The 23,064-nt window shown below is 40.3% G+C and overlaps 1 protein-coding gene across 2 annotated transcripts in view; it reads right to left on the reverse strand.

The window, feature by feature from the left end:
* Positions 1–22,837, reverse strand: part of lrig1 (leucine-rich repeats and immunoglobulin-like domains 1) — a 70,716-nt gene extending 47,879 nt beyond the window's left edge. For both annotated transcript variants that reach the window (XM_061874940.1, XM_061874939.1), the window contains exon 1: positions 22,062–22,837. In XM_061874940.1, coding sequence (XP_061730924.1) covers positions 22,062–22,264 — 203 coding nt within the window. In that variant the 5' untranslated portion in view covers positions 22,265–22,837. The remainder of the gene's footprint in view (positions 1–22,061) is intronic.
* Between the last annotated feature and the right edge of the window lie 227 nt (positions 22,838–23,064).

A 23,064-nucleotide genomic window follows, 5' to 3' on the forward strand; every position in this document is an offset into this window, starting at 1 on the left:
ACACTTCCATTAAAGATATGCTCTCACTGGATCGGTTCGCAGCCGAGTGTGAAGCGACCGGAATGAGAATCAGCACCTCCAAATCCGAGTCCATGGTTCTCTCGCGGAAAAGGGTGGAGTGCCATCTCCGGGTTGGGGAGGAGACCCTGCCCCAAGTGGAGGAGTTCAAGTACCTAGGAGTCTTGTTCATGAGTGAGGGAAGAGTGGATCGTGAGATGGACAGGCGGATCGGTGCGGTGTCTTCAGTTATGCGGACGTTGTACCGATCCATTGTGGTGAAGAAGGAGCTGAGCCGGAAGGCAAAGCTCTCAATTTACCGGTCGATCTACGTTCCCATCCTCACCTATGGTCATGAGCTTTGGGTCATGACCGAAAGGATAAGATCACGGGTACAAGCGGCCGAAATGAGTTTCCTCCGCCAGGTGGCAGGGCTCTTCCTTCGAGATAAGGTGAGAAGCTCTGCCATCCGGGAGGAACTCAAAGTAAAGCCGCTGCTCCTCCACATCGAGAGGAGCCAGATGAGGTGGTTCGGATATCTGGTCTGGATGCCACCCGAACGCCTACTTAGGGAGGTGTTTAGGGCACTTCCAACCGGTAGGAGGCCACGGGGAAGACCCAGGACACGTTGGGAAGACTACGTCTCCCGGCTGGCCTGGGAACGCCTCGGGGTCCCCCGGTAAGAGCTAAACGAAGTGGCTGGGAAGAGGGAAGTCTGGGCTTGCCTGCTTAGGCTGCTGCCCCCGCGACCCGACCTCGGATAAGCGGAAGAAGATGGATGGATGGCATTAAAGATATGATTCATGTATAATGGCTCAGGTGTGAATCACTACAATAGTCTTAACAGCTGCTGATGGTGAGGCAAGCAAAGTTTACTGTTAAAAGAAATGTGGCAATAGTTACTTTGAAACACAGTAAGAATACACTTCCAGGTCAGAGGTGACTATGACACGCGCATTTTTTTCGCGCATGCATAGTAGGTCCCATGCGCCGGCGGACGGAGGGGGTCTTAAAAGGTGGCATTGTGTGGACATGGATTAGGTTAGGTGGGATTTACCCTGAATAACCTTATCCGGTTTAGCGTAGAAGGGGCCTTAGATTTCTTCCATAAAAACTGGAACGAGATAGTCCTGTAATCTAACTCATTGCTACAACAAAACACTGTTACTATACTCCGCAATAAACTTTTTATTACCATTTATTGCAAACCAAGCCTTGTCTCACTTGACAGATTTCCCTTTCTTGTCTTCTGGGCTTGATTAGAGATAATGACCATTTCCCTCCAGAGTCCTTCTCCTTGTTTGAAAGGGTGACAAGATAATAGCAGAGCATGTGCCTGCCCTCCAGGCACAGGCTTGACAGGGAGGTGTGCATGTGTGTTATGATTGTTTAATTGAGCACCTCCCATTGTGGTCTAGATCACTAAATAGATCTCCCTTACAACAGGAGGCAATTACTTCGTTAAGTGAGAAGAGGAAAAAGAAATTGCACCTATTGGCTGCTTCTGCCTTAGGGATATGTATATTCATAACCCCCTGTGTGCACAAGACGTCTCTCATCTCAGAATACTTTCAAGAGGCTGCTGTCCAAATTTCGACAATTCAGCAAGTACTTTTATATGAATGACTAAATAAAGTCATATTTGAGCGGAAAACCTGTTGTACTGGTGCTAAAGGCCACGGAAAACAAACAAAACCGGTCCCTTGTTCATCTTCGTGCAGGCAATCCACCCTTTTCTCAGTCAACTGTGGCATAAACTCACTGGATGTATTTTCCGCCGGCCTGTTTTATTTCCCTGCTTATCAGATAAGGTTTGCATCAATTTAACACCTACTGTGTGAAAAGATAACAAGTAGTTTACCTCTCTCTTTCCCTCCTCCCATGAGGAGTGGAAGTAAGGGGAATCCTGCACCGAAAGTGTGGTTAATTTGTTCCAGATAGTGGCCCCGCAAGTGTCTGAAAGGAATTTGCAGTGCTAAGATCGGATGCTGAGACGTGATTTCTGACTGGGTGTGAGAATTTAGGATGCTTTGGTGTTCCATATTAGTGGCTGGGGAAGGATGTCAATTTAAAAACATTGCAAAAAAATACCAATCCATTTGTTTCCTGAAGGAAGTACAGATTGCTCGATTATTTAGATTTTAGTTCGGCCTGGGCTGATAATACTTTTGCTGTGCAATATATTAGGGGTTTTCCTGACTCAAATTGAGGCACTGTTGGTACAATCCTGACCATGCACCACAATTTTAACGGGGAAAAAAAATCAGTTTTTTTCAATTTACAGTAACATGCTGTAAAGAACATCATTAAAGTGTCATTTGTAACGGTACGTGTATTTGTATTGAACCGTTTCGGTATGGGGGTTGGACGTACCGAACGAGTTTGTAAACAAAAGTCTTTACAAGCTGCTCTGCTTTCTGCCTCTGTCTCAGCAGCAAGCATTGTACCACCCACACAACCATCTGATTGGTTACATACAAAGCCAATCATCAGTGCGTATTCAAAGCGATGTAGTCAATGCTTCAGCGTCGAGCAGATATTCGTTTAGCAGGGGAGCAGCGGACAGGGTACTCTCCCCAAATTATAAAAAACACTTCCCAGTCACAAATATTACAAACATCACTATGAGCCCGTTGACCTTCTAGAAACTTAAACTGCAGCTCAGCTAGCTCGAAGTATAGGCTTGAGGTGAAGGCTAAATAGCTTTTAGCATAACGTTAGCTAGTTTTACTGTGTGTGTGCGTGCATGTGTGTGCGTGTGTGTGTGTGTTAGGGGCAGCAAAGCCCTGTCATTTCATCGAACTCCATGGGGTTCAGGGATGAATAGTCTCTCCTATTGCTATTGTACTATTTTTTCAGCAGTAGTTACATTAATCATTAGTAATTTAGCAGCCTAGTTTTGAATGGCAGGGTCCCTTCTATCACATGTTGATAAAAATATAACATTTACATAATAAAAGTCAACTGCAGGCTTCCTAAAGGCTGTAATAAATTAAGCATGATGAGTTGACTTGAAACTGTTTAATGTTGCACTTTTTATATGCAGGAGAAAGGTTTTTTCATTTTATTTAATCAAAGCAACAACTTGAGGCAGTTTAATGTGAATTAACGTGGGCAGAATTATCATAGTGTTCCCAATGTTAAAAGGATAAAGCCATTGCTTACAAATTTGGTAAATAAATAACCAAAAATGTACATTTAGTTGTTTTCTTACTGTACCGAAAACAAACCGAACCGTGACCTCACCGAACCAAAATGTTTGTGTACCGTTACACACCTAGTCATTTGTATTAATTTGATGGGTAATTTGCTGTAAAATTAAGTCAAGCAGATATTTAAGTATTACTTTTTATTTAAATAAAACATGTTTGGAAAGTATAATAAAAAACTGTGATAAAGGGTGGAGTGCCATCTCCGGGTTGGGGAGGAGACCCTGCCCCAAGTGGAGGAGTTCAAGTACCAAGGAGTCTTGTTCACGAGTGGGGGAAGAGTGGATCGTGAGATCGACAGGCGGATCGGTGCGGCGTCTTCAGTAATGCGGACGTTGTACCGATCCATTGTGGTGAAGAAGGAGCTGAGCCGGAAGGCAAAGCTCTCAATTTACCGGTCGATCTACGTTCCCATCCTCACCAATGGTCATGAGCTTTGGGTCATGACCGAAAGGATAAGATCACGGGTACAAGCGGCCGAAATGAGTTTCCTCCGCCGGGTGGCGGGGCTCTCCCTTAGAGATGGGGTGAGAAGCTCTGCCATCCGGGAGGAGCTCAACGTAAAGCCGCTGCTCCTCCACATCGAGAGGAGCCAGATGAGGTGGTTCAGGCATCTGGTCAGGATGCCACCCGAACGCCTCCCTAGGGAGGTGTTTAGGGCACGTCCAGCTGGTAGGAGGCCACGGGGAAGACCCAGGACACGTTGGGAAGACTATGTCTCCCGGCTGGCCTGGGAACGCCTCGGGATCCCCCGGGAAGAGCTAGACGAAGTGGCTGGAGATGGGGAAGTCTGGGCTTCCCTGCTTAGGCTGCTGCCCCCGCGACCCGACCTCGGATAAGCGGAAGATGATGGATGGATGGATCGATACTATTAAAGTTTAAAAGGCATGCAATTGCAAGCTGTACATATTTTTTTCTGTCAAGATGAAAACAATTCATTACATTTAGTGAGAAAATAGTAAGTACTTTATTGACACATCATTTCCAGGTGTTTGCGGGCCAGATAAAATGATGTCACAGGCCATATCTGACCCCTGGGCCTTGAGTTGGACACCTGTGGCCTACGCGCTCTGGTTGGGGGCGGCACAAAATTAGCCGGAGGCAGCAGCCATGCAAAAAAAACCTGATGTTGTCCCACAAATTGCCGATAAACGATATTGTCAGCATACAAAAAAAAAAAAACTTTAACGTGACCAAAATTTTAACGATTATCATTATTATCGCAGTATTGTTGAGCTTGAATGTGCCCAAAAAGTAATTATACACACATTAAAATAATTTGGCCCAACTTATTTTTTTTAGATAATTAAAATCAATAGACAGACTTAGGAAACGTGCTATTGTGCATGTGTTGTGTTTCTTACGCTTCACTGAAGTGTGTGTTTTAGTATTTTATCAATTTAAATGGCTGAGCTTGTATTGTTTTAAATGTTGCTTTGTACAGTAGCCATTTAAGATGAATTTAAATGAAATGTTTGTCACAAATAAATGTTATTGTTACTATATACTATTTCTGGCGGGTATTGTGGCGTCCTTCTCTGTTCACCAGCCCTTGAACGCGATGTAAAAACACCTAAGTCTCATATTACTTTGAGCATAGAATGACAACTCTGTTCTAAGAGATCACAGCTTGTAGGTTCAATGTGCGCATTTGAACAGTTCCTTAGAGAGCAATGTGTTTATTTAAGTTGATATTAGGGTATGTTGTTTTATAGTGGGGAAAGACATACATTTTTTTGCCCTTCAGGAGCTTCCGTAGCTTGCGCAGTTCTCTTACTTCCTTGTTGGTACACAGAGTAAAACATGGCTAATGCTAACACTAACACTAACGAGAGCGGCAACCGACGTAGAACAAGTGAACAAAGTTTGTTGTGAACAAACTTGTTCCAGCATCTGAAACCAAAGCTCCTGCCGAGTGCGGGAGTACAACTCTTTACGAGGCGAACAAGACGCAACAACAAACAAACTAACTACGGACTAAAAATCACATTACTATTGAGGAATCATTTTACGTAAGGTATGTATGATGATGTCATGTATGATGAAGTAGAAGCACAATGCGTAGATCGATCACTAAAGCACACCGCCAAGAGGTGTGAATAAAAAAGGCTGTGTTTACTTTATTCACTTACTGAAACAATCTATAGTCCTCTCAATGTTGTACTTCATTATTTATTTGGATACAATGTATAACACTACTTTTTTATTTACAGAAGTATGTTTTTCGAGACAGAGTTTGAAGTTTGCACTTTATTGATCTCAATGTTGGAGATTGTTTATTTGCATGCTATGTGCAATGCTACATTTTTATTAACAGAGGTACATCCATTCAAGCAGAAGTATTGCTTCCCAAGGGAAGCTCTTAATTTAATTCTTTGAAAATTAGTCCACAAAGAGTACAATTTATTTTTGGTCTAAGAGGCTCGGGATCTTTCTGTGTGGAGTTTGCATGTTCTCCCCGTGAATGCGTGGGTTCCCTCCGGGTACTCCGGCTTCCTCCCACTTCCAAAGACATGCACCTGGGGATAGGTTGATTGGCAACACTAAATTGGCCCTAGTGTGTGAATGTGAGTGTGAATGTTGTCTGTCTATCTGTGTTGGCCCTGCGATGAGGTGGCGACTTGTCCAGGGTGTACCCTGCCTTCCGCCCGATTGTAGCTGAGATAGGCGCCAGCGCCCCCCGCGACCCCAAAAGGGAATAAGCGGTAGAAAATGGATGGATGGATGGAAGAACAACATTATACAAATTAGAATGTGGCCAAGGGTAAGACTGTAGTGTCATTTCAAACTACTAGTTTTTGATTAAATAAAAGAAAAACTTTTTTTGAATTAATTAATGTAATGTGTATTCAATGGTTTCTTTAAAAAGTAGGGAAGAAACGGGACAAATTGTAAATCAAATTTTTTGGTAAAAAATGGGGTGTTTAATTTTCGGCCATATTGCCCTGGCCTATCTACGAATTTATCAAAGTGCAGCTATCAATGACGGTTTATCGATAATTTATATTTAAAACGGTAATAATAACAGTAAGTGATTGATTGAACAGTTGGCAGTTTATTATTACATCTGTAATACAAAGTATATATAAAAGCCTGTGTTTATCTACTTACTAACTTACTTGTTGGAGTTATTTATTTGTATACAATGTGCAATGCGTCATTTCTGTTTACATAAGTATTGTATACAATACAGAAGATTTGGAAGGAAGCTCTTTGTATAAAATATATTTTCCAGAAACAAAACAGAGTAATTTGTATCTGTTCGAAAAAGAACAACTTTATAAAATATTTAGTTAAGCTAAATGCATTCACTACGTTGTGGCATTATTTGTCTCCTTAAAAGCTATTACTTTTTGATCATATAAAAGCAAAACTTGTTTTTGAATTACCTGTCATTGTATTCATTAATTTCCTCAAACAGTAGGAATAAAAAACATATTTTATTTCAAAGCCATATCGCCCAGGCCTACAGCCGAATATCGGAGCCGATATTTGGTATCTTGACATGCATCGATATTTGCCTTTGCCAGCAGATACAATATATACACATACAAACCCTGTTTCCATATAAGTTGGGAAATTGTGTTAGATGTAAATATAATCGGAATACAATGATTTGCAAATCATTGTCAACCCATATTCAGCTGAATATGCTACAAAGACAACATATTTGATGTTCAAACTGATAAACTTTTTTTTTTTGCAAATAATCATTATCTTTAGAATTTGATGCCAGCAACACGTGACAAAGAAGTTGGGAAAGGTGGCAATAAATACTGATAAAGTTGAGGAATGCTCATCAAACACTTATTTGGAACATCCAACAGGTGTGCAGGCTAATTGGGAACAGGTGGGTGCCATGATTGGGTGTAAAAGCAGCTTCCATGAAATGCTAAGTAATTCACAAACAAGGATGGGGCAAGGGTCACCACTTTGTAAGCAAATTGTCGAGCAGTTTTAGAACAACATTTCTCAACGAGCTATTGCAAAGAATTTAGGGATTTTACCATCTACGGTCCGTAAAATCATCAAAAGGTTCAGATTATCTGGAGAAATCACTGCAAGGAAGCGATGATATTACGGACCTTTGATCCCTCAGGCGGTACTGCATCAAAAACCGACATCAATCTCTAAAGGATATCACCACATGGGCTAAGGAACACTTCATAAAACCACTGTCAGTAACAACAGTTGGTCGCTATATCTGTAGGTGCATGTTAAATTTTGACTATGCAAAGCACATCCCATTTATCAACAACACCAAGGAACGCTGCTGGCTTCACTGGGCCTGAGCTCATCTAAGATGGACTGATGCAAAGTGGAAAGGTCCTCTGTAGTCTGACGAGTCCACATTTCAAATTATATTTGGAAACTGTGGACGTGGTGTCCTCCGGAACAAAGAGGAAAATAACCATGCGGATGGTTATAGTCGCAAAGTTCAAAAGTCAGCATCTGTGATGGTATGGGAGTGTATTAGTGCCCAAGGCATGGGTAACTTACACATCTGTGAAGGCACCATTAATGCTGAATGGTCCATACAGGTTTTGGAGCAACATATGTTGTCATCCAAGCAACGTTATCATGGACGCCCCTGCTTATTTCAGTAAGACAATGCCTAGCCACTTGTTACATATGCGTGGTTTCATATAAAAGAATGCGGGTACTTTCCTGGCCCACCTGCAGTCCAGACCTGTCTCCCATCGAAAATGTGTGGCGCATTATGAAACGTAAAATACGACAGCGGAGACCCGGGACTGTTGAACGACCAAACCTCTTCATAAAACAAGAATGAGAAAGAATTCCACTTTCAAAGCTTCAACAATTAGTTTCCTCAGTTCCCAAATGTTTATTGAGTGTTGTTAAAAGATAAGGTGATGTAACACAGTGGTGAACATGCCGTTTCCCAACTACTTTGGCACGTGTTACAGCCATGAAATTCTAAGTTAATTATTTGCAAAAAAAAAATAAAGTTTATGAGTTTGAACATCAAATATCTTGTCTTTGGAGAGCATTTAATTGGATATGGGTTGAAAAGGATTTGCAAATCATTGTATTCCATCTATATTTACATCTAACACAATTTCCCAACTCATATGGAAACGGGGTTTGTATTTATATATATATATATATATATATATATGTATATATATATATATATATATATATATATATATATATATATATATATATATATATATACAGTATATATATATATACACACACATAGGGCTGGGCAATAATGCCTTTTAATATCGCGATATTTTTAGGCCATATCGCGATATACGATATATATTACGATATTTTGCCTTGGCCTTGAATGAACACTTGATGCATATAATCACAGCAGTATGATGATTATATGTGTATACATTAAAACATTCTTCTTCATACTGCATTCATATATGCTACTTTTAAACTTTCATGCAGAGAGGGAAATCACAACTAAGTCAATTGACCAAAAGTGTATTTATTAAAGTTATTAAGCAATGGCACAAACATTCAAGTCCTTTCCAAAACATAAAGTGCAAGATTGTCAGAAACATTTTAAGTGTCAAGTAAAAATGAGCTGCATAATAGGAAATCAAATCGTATTCGTCCTTCACTATGTGGTATGTTACTAAGGTTATGAAATTCTCTTCATCCTCTAGCGATTGACTTTACAAATGATGCTACATATTAGCAGTAATGCTACTTTTTATAGCGATGCTTTTTCCCCCCACACTTGACAAATTACAGTTGTCTATTCGACATATTCCCACTTGAAGCCGAACCACCGGCAGACGATGGAAACCCTGCTGTTTTTAAAGGGAATTAAGTCTTCCTTCATTTGTTACCAGATCCGCACCATCTTTCTCTCGTACAGCTACGTTAGCAGCTAATGTAGCCCAGTATGCTACCTCTCTGCTCTGCAAGGGCGTATACGTATGTGACATATGACGTGACATTATGTGACGTATGTAAGAATCTGCGTCTGCTTGTCTGTGGAGAAGGAAAGTAAGGAAAGAGTGAGAATAGCCTGAAGTGTATGCCCGCAGCTAAAAGCAACAGCGTGAGAACGTATACTCGAATATTACGATATAGTCATTTTCTATATCGCACAGAGACAAACCCGCGATATATTGTATATATCGATATATCGCCCAGCCTTAATATATATATATATATACACACGCATAAATATTTGCTCACTATTAACTGATGATGCACAGAAAATGTGGGCCGTGGAAGAAAGACTTACTGTGATCAACGGAACGGCGCTGCCAAATCACAGCTGGGATGAAATAAGCAATACACATGGGGTTGTCTGGATCATGCATCATAGCAAATAATGTGATGACATCATATTGACCGTGACCCTAGTCATGCCCCCACACCCACACCCACAGGTATCTAGCCAATGTAGGGGAAAACCTGATAGGATGTGTATACTTTAAAGTAAGCCCAACTGCTGTCAAGATTTCTGGCCTAGAAGACATAGAAAATCTGAAGTGCAAAACGATAAAGTAAACAAAGGCCGGCCTGAAAAAGCAGTGTCTTAAGAAAATAAATGGAGCTTGTAACCGCAACAGACTATTTCTGCTGGACGGTGCGCTGCTGATTTGACATATACAACTAATTAAAAAGCTTTGAAAAAAAATCTGTGCTATGGGCGTTGAGGGACCAAGGGAAACCTGGGAGTATATGGGTGATGTCATAGCATGACATGATGCTTGTTAAGTCAGCACAGTCTATGTAAGGGAGGGGAAGGCAAAAGAGCATAGACTTGCACATCTAGAGACAGATCATCATTATTCTTTCTAAGCCTATCAAGGATAAATATTGTGTGAAGTTTGCTCACCCAGAGTGTTAAGTGATGTCAGTGGCAAGTATCTTTCAGACCCACTGGGAGACAAAAGCCCTTAAATGTGGTCGATTTCATAGCATCATAAAACTAGTCAAATAATAACCTTTGTCAGACAGCCAGACACATGCATGCATGAAAACACACACACACAGAAACATGCAAGTCCTTCTGTCATTAGTCCAGTTTATAGCCAGGCAACTGCAGAGTGTATACAAAACTAGCAGCAGCTCCCGGAAGCCCTTTTTACACGACAGTCAAAGAAAGAAAGGGCATCGGCAGAGCTAAAAACACTATCTTATCTACTGCGACAAGTTAAAAGCCGGAGTTGACAAGCAAGATATCGCTGATAAATAAGACAAGCTAAAATATGAGGCCTGTAATTATGGCACCTTTTGGGACAATTAACAATCCAAACTGACAAAATCCCGTAATATGTAGAATATTGACAAAGACCCAGATAGAGTTTATTGTTCTATGTAAACTACAAAAAGACAAAAGGTTTTTGTCTTTTTTAAGAAACATTTTGGTTTCTGACTATGACTCAATAGCTTGAGTTGTTCCCCCAGATTCTGAGTGCAAGTTAAGTTTTCCCAGGAAGGATGTTGAGCCACATCTTGGGGCCATGTGCACATCAGCTATGAGCACGGCTTCTTTGGCACACAGGCCAGGCTGTCCAAACAGAGAGTTTTAGGCAAAAAGGTCTCCAATAGCCAGAGGCACAGCATGACCCTATGGTCGGACTTCAAGACGCCAGCCTTGGCGCACCAGATGTGAACAACACCTAAACAATCCATTTTGTATTCATATACAGTATGTGCACTTATTGTCCCTGTGGCAATCGTACACACAGCACCAAATTCTCAAATTAATATCTGCTACAAAAAAAACTGTCTCTTTGACGTGTAAGAGGTATATTGCTTTAGTTCTGTACAGACAGGTTAGCTGACTATAACTTCTCAATTTGAAATTTGAGCCCTAACTGTATATGTCAAATAATAATAATTTATTACTCTTGGAGAATGAAACTGTAAGCACATTTAACATTTCAGACTGCATGGTAGTTGCATCCCTTGCACACAGAGCCTTCCTCTCTATCCAAGTCACACTTTTCTTACATTTTCTCTTGATTTCCAAATGCTTACCACATGTAGAAAGTTTACAGATGATTAATTGATCAGACCTACTTTGTAGGCTTCAGGGGAGAGGGAAACGGGCCCTTAAGTGTCTTCACAAAAGGCCTGTATATTCCACTGACGGAATTCCTGCAGAATCGCTTGTGGCAGCAGCTGTTTGATTGCCATTAAAACTAGCGCACGGCCAATGCGCCCAGTCCGAATCCTGAGATTCATTTGAGCGGTTATCAGTTTGTACAGCTTTCTACAGATGTGTTCTTAACTTATGAGCTACATGAATCAATTGCAGTAAACAGGGTTGTATTTACAAGGCAACTTCTCACCAACGAGCTTTAAGCTAAAGAAGGGCAAAAAAGTGAAGAACAGCTGATAAAAATCGGTGCCAAGGATAACATCATCTGGAACCCTCTCTGACACTCATGCTGTGCCTTTAAAATATCTGCCAGGGAACACACGAGCCACACAGGAAGGGAAACTGTGGCAATAAACAAACTTGGTATATAATCACTCCCAATACCACAAGATTACAATGCTGCGTAGTGTTAAATGGCCCTAAAACCGCAAGGGCTAAGCCTTGCTGGGAGCTGCTGCTGTTGTTACTGTATGTCTGCTGAAATGTTCCTCTAATCACACCGTCAGTTCTTGTCCCGTCCATCCATCTTGACTCCAACTGTTCAATACGTCAACATCAAATAGTGATAGCATCAAAAAAGCCCTAGAAATAAAGCAGTTTTTGAAAATATAGCAATCAACTAGTGCGTGGGACAGCAGTTGTAGCTTCTGACCATTAAAAGGACTTTCAGCAACTAACTGTATAGGACCAGTGTAAAACTATGATGGTCAACTATGATGTTTACATGCGGAATGTATAAAAAATTCTAAATTCAGCCACACCTCTCAAGACAATTTCTTTATATTCCCAAGAGGCCAGATAATTTGGACCCCCACCCTCTGCTGTCCAGTCCACTGCTAGTCACCAGCCACTATTAGGAAACCGCCAACACAAGTTTATTTGGGGCCAAAGCCAACTGTTGAGGATGGTGTTTACCAATAAGGCTGCTCTGTGAGGTTTTGGGGCAATTGGTTGTGGTTAAGTAGCAGCAACCATGCCAAGCACATTAGGGAACTTGGGAAACCACTTGGGAATTGCTTGGCAACAAAGAGGATCATTCAATAGTTGGCTTCCGCTGGCTTGAGACCAGACTTTCTATGAGCTTCTGCAAAGAGTGAACACTGACAAGTAGGAAAAATGCTAAGCAATCTAAGACCAAACTTTGTGGAATAAAAACAGCACAATCTCATATGAATAAGATTGGAGCCCCAGACAGACACAACATATCTGCTACATTACTTGCTCATTGCAGAAATCAGAGTCCAAATTAATAATCCTCCTGCTTTTAGTTAAACTCACAAAATACCATTACGCCAGTCGTGCTGTGGGCAAAGTGCTTTTAATACACATTACTATGGCTGAAAATAAGATGAGGTACCACTCCTGGGAGAGAATATGTGACTGCATGAACAGATATCTGCTTTGAATGTCATTAGTGCATCAATCGGAAGAAACAAGCAAACAACATAGAGTGGTAGTCCATTTGTTAAATGTCAGAAGCACCGCTGTAAACTAAGAAATTACAAGTGACATAGGAGAGTGGACGGAATTTAAAGGAGCTGAGTTTTCCTTCATACAAAACTATCCTTGCAACCTGATCAGTTGATTAAGGGTATGACAAAACTATCTCTATATTACCCTTATGATATGATTATTGATTTGCTCTTGGCATTTTTTTTTTAACGCTTATAACTTTTTTAATGAGAACTTGTTCCGGGGCCAAGTGACCATTTTACATGTTCAGTAGACGCTTATTGTACAGACGAAAAAAAAACAAAAAAAAACATGCACTTGGGGATAGGTTGATTGACAACACTAAATTGGCCCTAGTAATCTTTTAAATCAAAAGTGTGGCTTTGACTTTTACAGTGTGGATGGGACAAAGCTATAACAAGATTGTATTGTTATGGCAAGTAGGGCTGCGACGATTAGTCGACATAATCCACAAGGTCGATTATGAAAATGAATCAACAAAGATTTGTTATTGTTGACTAATCACTTAATAAAATTAGTCAAAATTTCATTAAGGGATAGACCGCCAGGAATGTTTATGTTTACACTGCAAATGTTTACAATTCATTTAGGTAAATGATTGCAGCTTATTACAGTACTGGAAAAAAAATTTTTTTTTGCACTGAATGTTATGTTTACAGCACTTCTTGCTCTTCAAATCTGTTGATTTAGTTTTTACAGTGCTAAGATAAGTTGTGTGATAAAGTAAAACAAATGGTTTCTGAGTAATCTCTTTCTTTTGTAACAATTTAATTTACTATAGTATTTAAAAATTGTTTAAAATAACGTCGCAACTCACTGTTAAACTTAAATGTGTCCAGCGGATCATAAGCAATGATCATTTGACTCTTCAACTATTGTATTTTATGGACCATAGGGGGCACCGGATTATAAAGCGCACTGCCGATGAACGGGTCTATGCAGGTTTAGTTTCATACAAAAGCCACACTGGATAATTGGCCGCATTAAAGGGGTCATATTATGATCTATTTTCTAAATTGAAAAATCTTCCTTGTGGTCTACATCAGTGGTCCCCAACCTTTTTGTATCCGCGGACCGGTCAACGCTTAATAATTTGTCCCGCGGCCCGGGGGTGGGGGGGTGTCCTTTTTTTTCTTTTCTTCTTTGTCATGAAAAAGGGAGTTTTTTGTCATAAGTGCACTATTTGTAGGTGTATATTGTGTTTTGTATGTTGATTTAATAATTATTTATTTATTTTTATTTTTTTTTTTATAAAAAATTCTTCTGCGGCCCAGTGGTTGGGGACCACTGGTCTACATAACATGTAATGGTGGTCTTATTTGACAGCGTCTTCTTGACACCATCTTTGTTGTAGCGGTGTAGCGTGCAAGGACGGGAGTCAAAGAGGTGTCAAAAGTTGAAGCTTAATGTTTTACCGAGATTCAGACATTCCTTTAATCAATAACGGCGCAGCATCTCCTCATCCGTGGCTCTCTAGTGCAACAACAACGCCGGAAATGTGTCCCGTGAAAAACTGTCCGACCAGAAATCTATAAACTAAAGTTCTGTGTTTGTGAATTACGTAAATTCACTACACCGGTAGTTTTTAGCGCTTCAATAGCAAGATGCAAGTTAAAACTTTAGGCTTCTTTTTTTTAGAAATGGCAACAGCGGTGGATGAATGCCCTATAACAAGAACCTAGAGAAAAAGAAGAAGCTTATCGATAACGGTGTCGTCATGGACTGCACTGGCAGTCTCGCGCAGATTTTCAGGACTAATGACAACCCCAAATACACATCAGCAGGCACCGGAAGGTAAGAAAAATGTGTTTTTTATAAAAAAACGCCAAATAATATGTCTGCTAAAAAGTGCCATTTTGGGGTCTTTATATATGCACATCATAATTATACAATCCATCAAGTGGTGCAGCTTCTTTGTTTACCAAAGTCATACTAAAAAATGTTGACAGATTTTTGAGCACCATGTGTAACGTTCCATATTTCCAATGGAAAATTTAAAGTTTTGGTGTTGTTTACTGGGGTCGTCTTGCAGTGTACACATGTCTTTGTGCGACTGCCATTCACTGGCCACAGTTATTATTACACCATTTAGCAAATAAAATAGCTTCAAGGTCGGTAAGCACAACCTGAATTATTACATACATTAGGCGCACTGTCGATTTTTGAGAAAGTGAAAGGACTTCAAGTGCGCCCTATAGTCCCAAAAAAACGGAGATCGAAAAAAAGCATCGCTAATTAGTCAACTGTTAAAATAATTGTTAGTTGTAACAATTTCATGTGTATTGGATCGTTTCATGAGATACACTGAGATTCCCAAACCTACTTTTGACACCATCTTTCTACTAAAATAAATCAAATATATTCAAGATTTTGGTAGATTATCTGTAGGAGAACTATAAAGCTATTTGGTTCATCAGAAGAGCAGACTGCTGCTGTGAGATGAACTTCCGACCTACCACATAACTCATCTGGATTAACAGTAGATATGTTTAATCTCCTTTTCAGTACTAAGTGCATCGAAAGTAGGTGGTGGTTACATCAATTTGATGAAGGGGAAAGAACTTCTAAAAACGGACAACTGTCAAATACTACTTGGGATCAGATACCAACATTAAATAAAGGTAAACATTTCACAAACTTTTTAGATACTGTTCTGTTGAGAAAGTGTGAGAATTGTGCAAGTTTAACAACTGCATACTGGTGGAAGGACATCTTTTAAAGTTTGAAGAAATCTTTACACCACAGTCAGATATGAGATAAACACACATAGTTATTGCTGGAATTCCAATTTACAACAGTATAAAGATATTCGCAACATCAAGAACTATTCTCGCGACAACAAGTAGAGTGCACTCGCTTGCTGCAATCGCTAAAAATTGGAAAATACATTTTCAGCTCGTTGGCTCCTGCTTTATCTGCAACAATGAAAAGTCATTTCAACTCAACATCTGTTTTATCTTTGTGTTTCAGTTGATCTATTCTATTTTAGAATGTGCATCAGTATTATGTATTTGTGAAGGCAGGCTGGCCAGGTAACTGGCCTCTTGGCTCCCACTAATTCAGTCCTTCCTCCATCCATGCTGCTTCAGGGCACTTCTCGACATGAACAGAACTCACAACTGATCCCTAATCTGATGTCTCAGTTGAATGCCAATATACTCACCCACAAATGTTGTTTAGACTTTAGCCATGGGCATAGATATAACACTACAGGCATTAATGTGTAAATAATGTAGATTGTTTTCAACTTTGCGACAGACAAGCTAAATGTGTTGGCTGCAATCAATACGTAGTGACAGCCCGCATGCATTCTCATCTAATCTGTTAGCACTTTCTTTCTCTTTTGGGTTAACTGAACTGACTCGTTTGCCGGAACTCAGCTGAATCTCTCACAAGTCTTTTGACAAGCTTGAGAGGTGTGGAAATATGCTACCTACAGTTTAGCATTACATTTTCATTTACAGCACCTTCAAACTAAATCAGTCATTTAAAACAGGTCATAAATCTTAGTTTTACCACTAATTTCTCATACACTTTCTGCGCAAATATTGTGTAATTATTATAATTTGTAAACTGCTCCATTTTACGAGGTTACCACACACTGGCTAATTTGCCAAGCACAGTGTTTTGGCACATAAAATTCCTGGACGAGATCCTGAAATGACCTCAGAAATTGCACAAGTGTCTATTTGTGGTTAGTTATGGGTAATAACCTATAAATTCAAAATAGTTGAACATTACATGCCAACATATGACAATCTCAAGTGGGTAAATGTAACTTTTAAACAGTAACTTAAAGCGGTAAAGCCACTTAGGGTTTGCCTCAGATAACACAACTTAAATAGAGAGACCATGCTGGCCAAGTAGCATCATCTTACACAAACCAGAGGCAGCTGTTATGGATGCGACACACAGTCAACAGTAGTTACACATTTTCTCCCAAGACGGCCAAGATTGTGTTTGCATACATTCCTAATCAACACACTGCACTTGAACATGTCCAAGGTGTGCTACGGTTGTAAAAGCGGCCCCTGTCCGCATGCTGTTTTTGAAAAAGAGTTTAAAAGTTGCATTTGTTGACAGTTCTCCAATTTACCTTTTATATGCATATTCACTTACTATCCTTATTGGAGAATAAGGATGTAACAATATGAACATGTCATATCACGGTTGTTGTAAGCAAAATGATCGCAGTTATCGTTATTATCGCAATATTGTTGAATGTGCTCAAAAAGTACTTATACACACACTGAAATCTTTTAACAAAGTTATATTTGAAGAAAACATAACTAAAATAAAAAGGCACGCAATATACTTTATAGGTAAAATAATTAATCATTTTTCTGCCTTTTTAAGAGCGAACTACAGAGGAGAAATATAATTAGAGCAAAAACTAACTTAAAACATTTGTATGCACGTTCAGCACTTAAGACCTTTAGCATATCAGTATGTGGAATTAAACTATGGAATGGATTAAGCAAATAAATTTAACAATGTACTGATATGATCCAGTTTAAGAGGTTTTTCAAATTAACATTGCTTACAAAGTACAAAGAAGAAGAATTATGAGAAATACCTTCAACCTTATTGAAAATGGGATATTCTTTATCTCAGTATGTTAATCATGACTTACTTAATTACTTATTACAAGAACTGTTGTATTAATCATTCTCTGAAGTAATTGTGTTACAAAAAGAAGACAGTAAATGAACACTCTGAAGTGGGTAAGGGGTTCGATTAAATAAGCTTTGCTTCTTCTTACTCCTTTTCAGACATGATGTAAAGAGAAATGATATGAAATAGTGTGATGTATTATACTGTAAGTGTGTTCATGTTCAAAATAAACTAAAAAAAAAAGAGCCATATTCTTATCGGGCTGTTTCAATATGTTTATCTTGTTTCATTTTAATTTGTAAAAGTTGAAAATGAGCAACACTAAATCGGCCCTAGTGTGTGAATGTGAATGTTGTCTGTCTGTCTGTGTTGGCCCTGCGATGAGGTGGCGACTTGTCCAGGGTGTAGCCCCCCTTCTGCCAATTGTAGCTGAGCTAGGCACCAGCGCCCCCTGCAACTCCAAAGGGAATAAGCAGTAGAAAATGGATGGATGGCTGAAAATGGGGTATTGATAAAGATTGACGAAATGTTATTTATGAAGGAAAATCGAGTGTTCACTTGGCTTTATTTTCGGTTTATGTGACATTACGCGAGTTAATAAAGTTGTTTAAAAAAAATGTATTCTTTGAGTACAGATCGATCACTCTGTTCTAAGCAATCAAATCTTTTACTGTACACAATTGAACATCTTACTTCTTTAGACAGCGATGTGTTTAAGTTTAGATTGGGGTATATCATTTCTTAATGGGGAAAGACGTTAATGACTCAAGTTTTCATGATAACATTTACGCTAGCTAACGAGCGAGGGCTAGTTAGTCTGTGAGTTTATCAAAGTGCGGTTATTAATCACATTTTTTTTCAATAATTTTAATTTAAAAGGGCAATACAAACCACAAATATCATTTTTACCGTTTATCGTTACCCCCTTATCGATGAGAAATGGGTGATATCAGGATTGATACGGAGAAGTACAAACTTCCCTTTTGACTTCTCAACTTCCATCCATCCATTTTCTACTGCTTGTCCATTATGGGGTCGCGGGGGGTGCTGGAGCCTATCTCAGCTGCACATGAGCGGAAGGCGGGGTACACCCTGGACAAGTCGCCAACTCATTACAGGGCCAACACACATAGACAAACAGCATTTACATATGAAATGGAAATACGGCCTTAATACAGGGGGTGGGAACCTTTTTGGCTGAGAGAACCATGAAAGCCAAATATTTTAAAATGTACAGTATTTCCGTGAGAGCCATATAATATTTTTTAACACTGAATACAACTAAAGGTGTGCATTTTTAAGTAAGACCAACATTTTTAGAGTATTATAAGTCTCTCACACCCATCCATCCCTCCATTTTCTACCGCTTGTCCATTTTGGAGTCACGGGGGGTCACTGGGGCCTATCCCAGCTGCCTTCGGGCGGAAGGCGGTGTACACCATGGAAAAGTCGCCTCCTCATCGCAGGGCCAACACAGATAGACAGACAACATTCACACTCACATTTACACACTAGGGCCAATTTAGTGTTGCCAATCAACCTATCCCCAGGTGCATGTCTTGGGAGGTGGGAGAAAGCCGGAGTACCCGGAGGGAACCCACGCAGTAACGGGGAGAACATGCAAACTCCACACAGAAAGATCCCGAGCCGGGATTGAACTCAGGACTACTCAGGACCTTCGTATTGTGAGGCACATGCACTAACCCCTGCACCAGCGTGCTGCCCACTTCTCAATTTCCCAAGGGATTTTTTAAAAAATAAAAATGTTTAACTAGGGCAATTTAACTAGGGTATAATGGTGATATTGAAAAATATGTTTTCAAAATAAGAGCCTGGTGGTCTAGCAAAGGGATGTAATAGTTAAATAGCAATAACAATATTACTGAGAATCTTCTCAGGGTTGTTGTCACTATGTAATCTGCACAAAAACAGGTCTTCATTCTTCTTCCAGCCATCTTTAGACAACTATTCACTTCATGCAGAATGTCAAACAGCATCTGGAGATGATGCAATGGACAATACATCCAGTAGAACTAAATATGGTCTGATCTTGGGCCTCCCCAAAAAAAAAAAAAAAAGACCCCCACTGCCTGATCTGCTTGTGAAACACATTGAATTGAATATTCATCTTTGAAGAATGTGTTTTTATTTGTTGAAGATTATGTGTAGATGCTAATGGTTGAAGTGTTGTTGTTGTTCTTTTTTAAAACTAAATTGTAAGTAAAGCCGCTGCTCCTCCACATGGAGAGAAGCCAGATGAGGTGGTTCGGGCATTTGGTCAGAATGCCACCTGAACGCCTCCCTAGGGAGGTGTTTAAGGCAGTGTTTTTCAACCACTGTGCCGCAGCACACTACGTGAGATACAGTCTGGTGTGCCGTGGGAAATGATCTAATTTCACCTATTTGGGTTAAAAATATTTTTTGCAAACCAGTAATTTTAGTCTGCAAATGATGTGTTGTTGTTGAGTGGCCAGTGCTGTCTAAAGCTTGGGAGAGTAACCGTATAATACTCTTCCATATCAATAGGTGGCAGCAGGTAGCTAATTGCTTTGTAGATGTCAGAAACAGCGTGTAGGTAAGAAGGTGTCTAATGCTTAAACAAAAATAAACAAAAGGCGAGTGCCCCTAAGAAAAGGCATTGAAGCTTAGGGAAGGATGTGAAGAACAAAACTAAGAATGAACTGGCTACAAAGTAAACAAAAACAGAATGCTGGACGACAGCAAAGACTTACTGTGGAGCAAATATGGCGTCCACAATGTATATCCGAACATGACATGACAATGAACAATGTCCCCACAAAGAAGGATAAAAACAATAAAACATTCTTAATTGCTAAAACAAAGTAGATGTGGGAAATATTGCTCAACAGGAAGACATGAAACTGATACAGGTAAATACCAAAAAAAGCGAAAAAGCCACCAAAATAGGAGCGCAAGACTAGAACTAAAACACTACACACAGGAAAACAGCAAACAACTGAAAATAAGTCACGGCGTGATGTGACAGGTTGTGACAGTACACCTACTTTGAGACAAGAGCTAAATGCATGCTTGGTTATGCTTTATAGTCATCCAACAATTGCGACAACCACTTATTACTGTCAACTGAGTTTTGTTTTTTAAAGGCCTACTGAAATGAGATTTTCTTATTCAAACGGGGATAGCAGGTCCATTCTATGTGTCATACTTGATCATTTCGCGATATTCCCATATTTTTGCTGAAAGGATTTAGTAGAGAACATCGACGATAAAGTTCGCAACTTTTGGTCGGTAACAGAAAAGCCCTGCCTTTACCGGAAGTCGCCGACGAGGACTTCACCCGTTGAGGGCTCTTCACATCCTCACATTGTTTATAATGGGAGCCTCCAACAAAAAGTGCTATTCGCAACGAGAAAACGACAATTTCCCCATTAATTTGAGCGAGGGTGAAAGATTTGTGTTTGAGGATATTGATAGCGACAGACTAAAAATAAAAAAAAATCAAGTTAAAAAAAAATGCGATTGCATTGGGACGAATTCAGATGTTTTTAGACACATTTACTAGGATAATTCTGGGAAATCCCTTATCTTTCTATTGTGTTGCTAGTGTTTTAGTGAGTTTAATAGTATCTGATAGTCGCAAGGGTGTATCCACAGGTGTCTTGAGGCCAGTGTTTGATGGAAGTCGACGGCAGCTGTACGGACGGCAAAAGCTCAGCTGATCTCCGGTAAGTGGCGACTTTTTATCCACAATTTACTCACCGAAAACTGCTGGTTGACATTTGGTTGGGATCCATGTTCGCTTGACTGCTCTCATCCATATTGAAGTTTCACCTCCGGGAATTTTAAACAAGGAATCACCGTGTGTTTGTGTGGCTAAAGGCTAAAGCTTCCCAACTTCATTTTTCTACTTTGACTTCTCCATTATTAATTGAACAAATTGCAAAAGATTCAGCAACACAGATGTCCAAAATACTGTGTAATTATGCGGTTAAAGCAGACGACTTTTAGCTGTATGTGCACAGCGCTAATATTTCCTAACAGTCCGTGACGTCAAGCGTACACGTCATCCTTCCGCGACGTTTTCAACAAGAAACTCCCGGGAAATTTAAAATTGCAATTTAGTAAATTAAAAATGCCGTATTGGCATGTGTTGCAATGTTAATATTTCATCATTGATATATAAACTATCAGACTGCGTGGTCGGTAGTAGTGGGTTTCAGTAGGCCTTTAATGCTTTCTGCTGGTGGTGTGCCTCTGGATTTTTTCAACGCAAAAAATGTGCCATGGCTCAAAAAAGGTTGACAAACACTGGTTTAGGGCACGTCCAACCGGTAGGAGGCCAAGGGGAAGACCCAGGACACGTTGGGAACACTATGTCTCCCGGCTGGCCTGGGAAGGCCTCTGCATCCCCCGGGAGGAGCTGGACCAAGTGGCTGGGGAGAGGGAATTCTGGGCTTCCCTGCTTGGGCTGCGGCCCCCGCGACCCGACCTCGGATAAGCGGAAGAAGATGGACTGATGGATGAAATTGCAAGTACTGACAGGTGTGCTTCATAGAAATTTATGGAAAAGCAGCAAGATAACAGCATGAGTATGTCAGACAGAAAAAAGTGGGTTGTAATATGTTAAGTGAGGACATTGTAATAAATAGAGGAGAGGAATTAAGTGATTCACTTACAGGGAAACTGTTCGGACGGGCAGGTCCACAGGCGCAGCTGTCAGCTGTAAATTGCTGCAGTCCACTGAATCTCCGTTGCAGGTACAGTTTTGGACACACTGTAACTCGGAACTCAATCCGAAATTAGTTAAAATTTGGAGTGAAAAAAATAAGTAAAAAACACAAGGAGAAGTATATCCAAATCGTCCCGGAGACGCCGCCATTTTGTATCCAGTTTCAATGGTGCCGAGTTCTCACCCTCGGAATTGGAATATTAGTATTAGTTTTAAAAACGACACCTTTATTTAAAACATGTCCAACGTCTTGCTCCTCGGAAGTCTATTCGTTAACGAAACCACAAGTTGAGTCATTTAGAACACGCTTCTAACTTTCTCCTCCCGGGTGTCCGACGCGCGCTGATAAATTAAAAAAAAATTAAATAAAATAAAAATATGATTCCCAGTCTGGCCAGGAAGAAAAACAAGTTATTATAACGCTACATTATTTGCGTGGCCGCCAATTTGTGTTTGCACACACACACAAAAAAGACTTTAAAGAGCACGGTTATCCAAATCCAACTTTAAAGTGCACCCAGGCGCCGATGGATAATCCTTGCAGCAGGTCCAGCAGTTCACTTGCAGACTGTAGTCCCAAAAGTAAAACATTCCCATTCCTAGTAAAAAAAGACCGTGCACCGCCACCATGAGTTTTGTCCTCTTGAGTTACTTTTCCTTCTTTCCCCCCACTCTGCTCCGGCCGCGGAGTCCCACGTTGGAAGCACAACAGTGATCCCAGGTCTGCCTTTGGCTTGACGTGATTGGTTCTCAGAAAGTGACGTAGATATAAAGCCCTTACCTGATTGGTCGGTCGGGGCTAACCGTGCATGGCAGAGTTGGAGCGATTTTTTTTTTGAGTCGCTGTCAGTCAAGCGGCGTTAGGCCCCGCCCATCTTTCCCACCCGGGAGTGTGAAACCTCAAATATCGCCTCCTCTCACTCACTCTCGCTGTTTCTTAAAGCGACAGC

The sequence above is a fragment of the Nerophis ophidion genome, linkage group LG16, assembly GCF_033978795.1.
Source record: "Nerophis ophidion isolate RoL-2023_Sa linkage group LG16, RoL_Noph_v1.0, whole genome shotgun sequence".
Classification (NCBI taxonomy): Eukaryota; Metazoa; Chordata; class Actinopteri; order Syngnathiformes; family Syngnathidae; genus Nerophis; species Nerophis ophidion.